The sequence below is a fragment of the Citrus clementina genome, unplaced genomic scaffold (genome assembly GCF_000493195.1).
Source record: "Citrus clementina cultivar Clemenules unplaced genomic scaffold, Citrus_clementina_v1.0 scaffold_1, whole genome shotgun sequence".
Classification (NCBI taxonomy): Eukaryota; Viridiplantae; Streptophyta; class Magnoliopsida; order Sapindales; family Rutaceae; genus Citrus; species Citrus x clementina.
The window spans coordinates 2,469,827-2,477,681 of record NW_006263303.1 but is presented as its reverse complement, the minus strand read 5'-3'; the positions used below and the strand labels follow the sequence as shown (position 1 = coordinate 2,477,681).

At 34.2% G+C, this 7,855-nt stretch overlaps 1 protein-coding gene across 1 annotated transcript; it reads right to left on the bottom strand.

The window, feature by feature from the left end:
• Positions 1-3,020: 3,020 nt before the first annotated feature.
• Positions 3,021-5,417, bottom strand: LOC18055290 (probable indole-3-pyruvate monooxygenase YUCCA4). The gene is made up of 4 exons (XM_006450479.2): positions 4,397-5,417; positions 4,058-4,306; positions 3,816-3,938; positions 3,021-3,437 (listed from the first exon to the last, which is right to left on the bottom strand). Exons 1-4 carry the CDS (start codon positions 5,030-5,032, stop codon positions 3,207-3,209), a joined length of 1,239 nt encoding a protein of 412 aa, XP_006450542.1. The 5' UTR covers positions 5,033-5,417; the 3' UTR covers positions 3,021-3,206.
• Positions 5,418-7,855: the final 2,438 nt, after the last annotated feature.

The following is a 7,855-nucleotide window of genomic DNA, read 5'->3' as shown; positions in this document are numbered from 1 at the left end:
TGATTAGACTAAAAGCATGTTGTTTTTTTCATTAATTTATTTTTCATTTTGGAAGTACGCCATATAGAAACCCTTATCCAAATAAAATTCGAATTGACAGTTGAGAGATAAAATTTTTTTGTAAAAGAGTTACATTGTCACTATAATGTCTGCCACATATTTTTGTGTTTCTTCCCCCACCCACTCCTGGAGTTTATCCACGAGGCAAACCCATAGGGGGGGGGGGGGGGGGGGGGGGGGGGGGGGGGGGGAGGGAGAAGCTTACTATATATTGCAAATTTGCAATTTGCTTATTTGCTTTTTGCTTTTGCTTGCATCATCATTCACCAATATCAATGGAGGAGTAAAGTGAGATCTCTGAGGCGCAGACGCAGAGCTGTCAATCCGTTTCTGATGAAAGCTTCGTACAATATCAGAGCCCCATCATTGTCTCAATTATCAGCGTGAAAGAGAGAGATGAGCGAGAGACATTTGAGAAGCTACAATTCATATAATGCCACTAGCTAATACAGTGAAATGCTGCGTCTGGCTTTATTTTACACTCTGTTTATTGATATGCATGCCAAGGCCACTTCCATCAGATTTTTGTACTTTGTGGTGTCACCACCCCTGCAATTTGTAACAAGAAGCAAGCCGCAGGGTTCTCCTCCAATGCCGACACGTTTTACCATGTGTGTTTGAGATTTAATTATACAGTGGCCTTTTTAATACTAATCTATAATATATTTTGTCAAATAGAGAATGACCATGTCTATCTCCGTATCAAAACAAACTAATGGGATTGGGACCTTGAATCTTAGTTACCATCGGTAATTTCAATGCTAACTTTGCATTATGGGTTATAAAATTTTAGTCATATTTGTGTACGAATGCAATGACAAACTTGCTAGTTAATGAACGTGAGACGCTTTTCTTTTGACCCATTAATCGTGAGCAGACGAGTTCGAGTCTATATATGAAAGCTCTTTGTCCTTTATACACATAAGTGTATGATAATTTTTTTTATTTTTAAGTATTCACTTACAAACTATGCGCAATAATTTTTGAACTATGTTTTTAATTGTATAATTTAAATGCTCATTGAATCCCTGTTTTCCATATCAAAAAATAATAATGCAGACTATTTATGAATGAATGGCCAACTTGGGCTACAAATTAAACCCGGCCCAAAAAATGCCTCCACTTTTTGTTTTAGCCTTGGGCACAGATAAATAAAAATCTTTTTTTTTTCCAAAAAAGCAGGGCTCGCAGTCAACTCAAATACTCAAATATGCGACAGTTTTGGCAAAGGTCAAAATAAAAAGTTACAAATCTAATCTTTTTAACTTCCAAAACGCAGTGTGGCAGCGTCAGCTTACCCAAATCAAATAAGACCTGAAATATTTATTATTTATGGTCATTTTTTATTAGAAGTTGCACAACGTGAAGATGTGTCCAGTTATGGTGCAACTGTGGTATCATACCACAAATGTACTTAGTCATTGGATTCAGCTATAGTATATGTGTGCAGTTAGATTCAATGACTAGGTACAGCTGTGGTATGATACCACAATTACACCATAATTTTATCCCATGAAAATTACCATAAAAAACTTGTGATCACGATACACCAGTTGATTGCGTTGACTGATTGCAAAACACGTTCATTGACTCTTATAGTTGTGGCAAAATGTTTAAGTTGATCAAACATCTAAACGCGTTGACTTTTTTCCACAAAAGGAAGTAAAGTTATCCACACCCTCAATATTTTTGATAATGGGTAGATAATCCCATAACATTTGAGAAATGAACACAACGACCCCTTTCAGTTTATGTCGGTGCATTTAACATTGTTTGTGCTCCTTCTCCGTTGCTCATTTCACAAAATCATTATTACTCTCACGTGATCTTGAAAAATGTAACAATACGTATGTTTTTTTTTTATTTTTTTAAAAGATAAGGGATGGATTAAACCTAAATAATTTTTATTTTTCTTTTACCTTTCTCAAGACTCAAACTTGGATGGTTAACTGCTATAAATTTTATATTGTATTAACCCGACCACGTCCTTGGGGGCATAACAATAAATATGTTTATTGTCCTCCAAATAAGCAAGTAACACTAACAAAGAAGAGACTACTGATATTTTTAGGACAAAATTAAATTTGAAATTTAAAAGCCTAAAATTTTCTTTTTTCTTCCTAATTTCTATTGATTTGACATTCACCCTGTATTTTTTTGATTTTATCGTTTACTCCGTATAGTTGTCCTAGTGCTTCATTATCTCCTTGCATCAAAATTTTATCAAAACAAGTCACCATTATGTGGCTCAGTAAATGAGGAAGCTTTTATATTTTCACATCTTTAGGGTGATAACAGTACATAAGCACATAAGTACATATTGTGAAAATTGTAAGGAGCAAATGGTAATAACTAGAGACTGTAGGGGGATGAGTCATTCCCCATTTTATCTTGAAACCACTGGAGCTTTTAATGGTGAAAAACAAGAATAGAGATTGAATTCCATCCCTAATGTGTACTTGACCTCTGTTAGAGAGCTCGTATTTAGGGCCTCATTTGATGCTCTGCTCTGCTTTGAATTTTGATAAAAAGCTGCTAAGCACAGTGAGCAAGGGGGTGGTGGCTACAGCCTACACAGAGCTTATATCTCATTTGCTTTAAATTTTCTTTAATTTAACAACCAACTGTATCGGCTTCGCCAGCCATTCCCTCACAAGTGTGAGGAAGTGATCAAGCCCCCATAAATGTATACAAATGTACCGTAGGATTTTAATTTAATTCTTTTAAAAAAATATTATTATATAAAATACAACGTAAATTAATACAATAATTATATGATTGTAAATATTATTAACAATAATTTTATATATAAAAAAAAAAAAACCAACTGTAAGGGAGAAATTTTGTTTCTAAAGATTCTAAATTTGACAAATACTACATGAGACAGCTGGTAAGTTCCACAAATAAAAGTTAAAATAAATGACATTCTATTAATGAAATTATTTTATACAAAGGCTAACAAAGGAGCATACATGACAAGAGGCTAAGTAACGTCCCCAAAGCAAAATTGATGCATTTACAGGAACCATAACTGGTCCATAAGAGTGAGAAAAGGAAAAATGGGTCATTGACTTGATGACGACTAATAATTATCCCAATATAAAAATCCTCAAGTGTATTTTCTGAACCATAGTTTTTATGATTTTTCAAGTAGGATAAGATGGGGAATTAGAGGTATAATTATTATTGTTATTATTATTCAAGTCCTTGATTTGCCTCCACTGCTCTGAAATGTCTTGAGCAATTTTATCAGCATCAAGAGCTGTTCCTTGCAGCCCTCTTCTTGTAAAACCAACAGTGTAAAGTCCATTTTCTCCTTTCCAACCGTTGGGAAATGGTGTCTTTGGCATCCCATCTTTGGTGAAAAAATCACACTCCTATCATTACAAAAAAACCCAAGAAAAGAAGAAAATTAGAAAAATCTAAGAATACCAAGAAAACCCCTTTTTGCAGATATTTTATCAAATGTTTGATGAATAGCTATGATGGCTACACATTATGAAACCGCATAAAGATTTTTAAATTTTTTTTAAAAAAAATAAAAAAAGTAAATATTCAAAAAGTAGAATAAACCAAAAAGAGGGTGACTGAATTTAGTCTTTTTTGCATGGAGGAAAAAAAAGGGGGGATTTGTAAGTTTTTATCCCCAGTGTGCATGAGTCCAAATACAAGAAAGTAATGGGTGATTCGCAACATGTTAGAACTAAAACTAAAAAATAAAGTAAAATTGTAACAACTCATATTTGTTTTGTTACCTTGAGCCAAGTTGGCACGTTGCTTTTGTACCCAGTTGCTAAGATTATAGCATCAATCTCCTTTTCTTGTCCATCTGTGAATCTGGCTCCATTTTTTGTTATCTCTTTCACACCACCCACCACCTGATGAAACCCTGACAATATTAGCTAAAAAGACCACTAAAGCTACTACAGCCCTAACGGAATAAAAGTTATAAATATGCACAAATAATGTGAATCAGCACAAGGGTTTTTTAAGGTACCTTAATTTTACCGGATTTTATCTGTGACAGTGCTCCGACATCAAGTACCGGCGTCTTTCCGGTGATGTTTTTGAGCTCAATTGGGCCGGTTTTCGGCCTGCGGAGGCCTAATTGATCAGTGTTGCCTAAGGTGATGTTCGCCATTAGCAGCAAGATTTTGTCTACTAACCTTAACGGAAACCACCTGAGTAGTGCCATGGCTATACCAAATGTTGAGAAGCCAAATATTTCTCTAGGCAAAACATGAACCTGCGACATCAAAATCAGATACAAATTAAGCAAAACCGGAATTAACAAATTGATTAGGTAAATTTTCAGGGGGCGAAATGAATAACTTACAGAGTTTCTAGCAACCATGTGAGGGATTGCATTGTGTCTACAGAGGTCTAAGCTTACTTCCATGCCAGAATTGCCACAACCAATCACCAGAACCTTCTGGTTTTTAAACTCAGAACCAGATTTGTACTTACTGGTATGCAAAACGTGACCATTAAACTTATCAAGTCCAACGACATCCGGGAACACAGGCTCTGCATTTTCACCAGTGGCAACAACGAGCCACTTAGAAATGTACTCCGAATCCTGAGTTTGCACTCTCCAAAAGCCAGACGCATGATCAAACAAAGCTGTCTGCACGGCTTGTTTGAACTTTGGTTGGATTTTGAAATGTGAAGCGTAGGACTCAATGTAAGCAATGAACTGACGCTTAGTTGGGTATTTTGGGAAGTTTTCAGGGAAACCAAAAAGTGGCAACTCACAAAACTGTTTAGGGAGATGGAGTTTAAGACGATCATAAGTTCTGTGTTTCCAAAGAGAAGCTAAACAGTCACTTCTCTCAAGAATCAAAGAGGGTAAGCCTTGTTGAGATAGGCAAGCTGAAACGGCTAACCCAGATGGTCCTGCACCTACTATAATAGGCCCATGAACCAACACACTCTTTGTTTGCTTATCGTTTTGAACTTTGCAAGACCCCATGTAGTAAAATCCCAAGAAAGATTGAGCGAAAAAAAGATGATAAAAAGAAAGTGGAAACAAAAAGAAAGACTCTGTTTTTGCTTTCTCGGCTTCCCCTGTATTCAGACTCTGCCAAAGCTCTGCTTTAGCTTTTGCTTTTGGGTTTTGTTGAGGGAATGAGGTGGGGAATTTAAAGAGGGGAGAGTAGAAGAGTCGATGGGTAGCGGAACTAGAGGGTTTAGTGTAAGGACTGAAAGGGTTTTAAATGCTTGGATAGAAAAAGCAGAGAAGTGAGAGGTGGTGTAATGGAAGCGTGAAGAATAAGGAAACGATTTTGGATATATTTTTTCTATGCTTTTCCTTGCTTCTCCCCTTCGTCTTAGCTTCTCTGGACTGCAGATTTTATTTTTTTGGGGGTTGTAGCAGGCAATGGCAAACAAGGTGATATAAATAAATACATTAATGTGTGCTTTTAGTTCTAAGTTTTATTTTAGAGTAATGGCTTTTAGCGACTTGCATTTTGTCACAGTGTTTTGTACTCTATGACTATTTGAACCATCTTTTGGTTATTAACAAAAAAAAAAAAAATTAATGGGCCTTTGGTCTAGTGGGAGAGTCCTTGCATTTACAATGTTGAGTGCAAGGGCTCGAGCCCCCGTAAAAGTATTTACGAGGGTTATTTACAATCCTCCCTCAATTATTAAATAATTGAGTGGAGCCAGTCTATTCCCCACGAAATGTGAGTGGAATGGACAACTCTCGAATATTTGAGAGGGTTTAAAGAATTTGGGCAGCGCTTCAGAGAATATCTGATGTAATATCAGTAACAATAATATATAACAGTATTTAAAAAAAACAAAAAAAAAGGCTCCTATTACATTTGATTTTGCCCCAAGGGCAAAAGACAAATACAGAAATACTATACATATTGTAATAGATTTAGCGGCCCTCTTAATTTCAACTTCTCAATTCTCATAAATAAAAATTCGTGTGTTAATTGGTAATTAATAAATTTAAAACTTAAAAAAGTTAAATTATAGTCATACAAAATAATACATGTCATAAAACCGTTAAAAACTTAAGAGAGTTCAAATAAAGGGAGAATCTTAATCTTTTGTAAAATTAAAATATTTAGCAGTAGAAATTAATGTGATAGTCGAAAAAATATTTTCAAAAGAGTATTATAACCTTTTTTTAGGAAGAGATTTTGTGTGATTGAGAATTCACTCTATGTTATATTATATAAAAGTATTGTTACATGATGAATTGTGTATGTTAACATCTAGAATTAACATCCTATTTGGGATTGAGGTTGGGCAACTGTACCTTAAAAGTTACAGAATTAAAGTGTTTGATAAACACTAATTACTGTAGTTTGTAGTTTGAAAATTAAATTGATTTGATTTTATACTTATATAATAACAAATCTATTATATCTTTACTAATTTTATTTAAAAAGTATATTTATTATATAATATTAATTTTTAATTCATAATTATAATTTTTTTTTTCTACAGCATACATAACTTTTAAATTACAATACTTTAATCTTAAACGGGACTTAAATGGTAAAAGTTAATACTCATTTTTCATAAGTGTCCCATATGTACTTTTGCATGGTATACAAGTTGACCCAGATTAAACGGAACGACAAAAATTATAGTAAAAGAAGGCAAAACCCAGGGAGGCCAAGCCATAAAATTACATGTGAAGGGTAAAACATAAATTCGTCAACCTAAGCTCGCCCCTTGTGAAGTCTGTGGTGTGAGTTTGACGCGCTTTCGGAGCGTGGGACTGAGGTAATCCGTACTCGCCTATATCAGACGAAAGGCACGGAGTGGTTCTGTGGTTGGACATGTGGGAATAGTTGAAAGCGCCACGCGTACACCGGAATAGGCAAGTTAATAATTGTTGCATGGTAGGAAACACCAGGGATTGGGTCCACGGCCGTCTGATCGTGGACTTCCTTCAAATTCTCCACGTGGCCCTCTGTCTTTCTATTTTTAGAGAATTTTTTTTCCGGATATTAGCAAAATCAAAATTTATCACAAGTCAATTAAGCTGGCCCAGCCAAGCAATTGTACTTTAACAGCAAATTTAAATGTATCGAATTGAAGAATTTTTTTTTTTTTGCACCATGTCACATTACTTAATTAAGATGCCAATATTTTGTGCTTGATCATATCACTTACTCCTGCATTAACTAGGGAGCTTTAGCTGCCTCCAATAAACAAAATTATGTCTTGAAAATCTTTTTTTTTTTTTTAAAGAAAAAACTTAGGATAACTAATAAAAAAATATTTAAAAGTTCAAGAAAGTTTAGATCATCCAAACTAAATCCCCTACTAAGATCATTTAATGAAACATACTATATATGTGTTTCAATTTTTTTTTTTGTATTTTTCTGATAATTTGTATCATAATTTTATAGAATAAAATATTAAGTGGACGGGCATGTGAGATACATGGTCATTCTAATAAGACTCTTAAGAGAAAAAAAAAATGTGAGTGCTCTTATTGTATAAAATATACACTCTTTCACATTGATTTGTCTATCACGAATATATTTATTCGTACGTAACTAATTAAAATGTACATGTAACTGGAATTTAACAAGAGACTATGTATAATCCAAAAATACCAAATTTTTTCCCCTCAGTTAAGGAGAAAGAAATCATTAATTTGTGCGTCAAGTAAACCTAGCCTGCTGACTATACAACAATAATCCAATATCATATTATTAAGTATGTAATTGAAAAATTATTTAAATAAATTAGTAGGTGGATTAAAGTTATCACATAGACAAAACGTCTAGTGCTTACTTGGTTAATTCCTTTAGGTAGA

Coding starts and splice junctions, on each gene's coding strand:
- LOC18055290 (XM_006450479.2), bottom strand. CDS start 5,032: ATGGGGTCTTGCAAAGTTCAAAACGATAAGCAAACAAAGAGTGTGTTG. Junction 4,307..4,396: donor ACATGGTTGCTAGAAACTCT/GTAAGTTATTCA, acceptor TTGATGTCGCAG/GTTCATGTTTTGCCTAGAGA. Junction 3,939..4,057: donor TAAAATCCGGTAAAATTAAG/GTACCTTAAAAA, acceptor GGGTTTCATCAG/GTGGTGGGTGGTGTGAAAGA.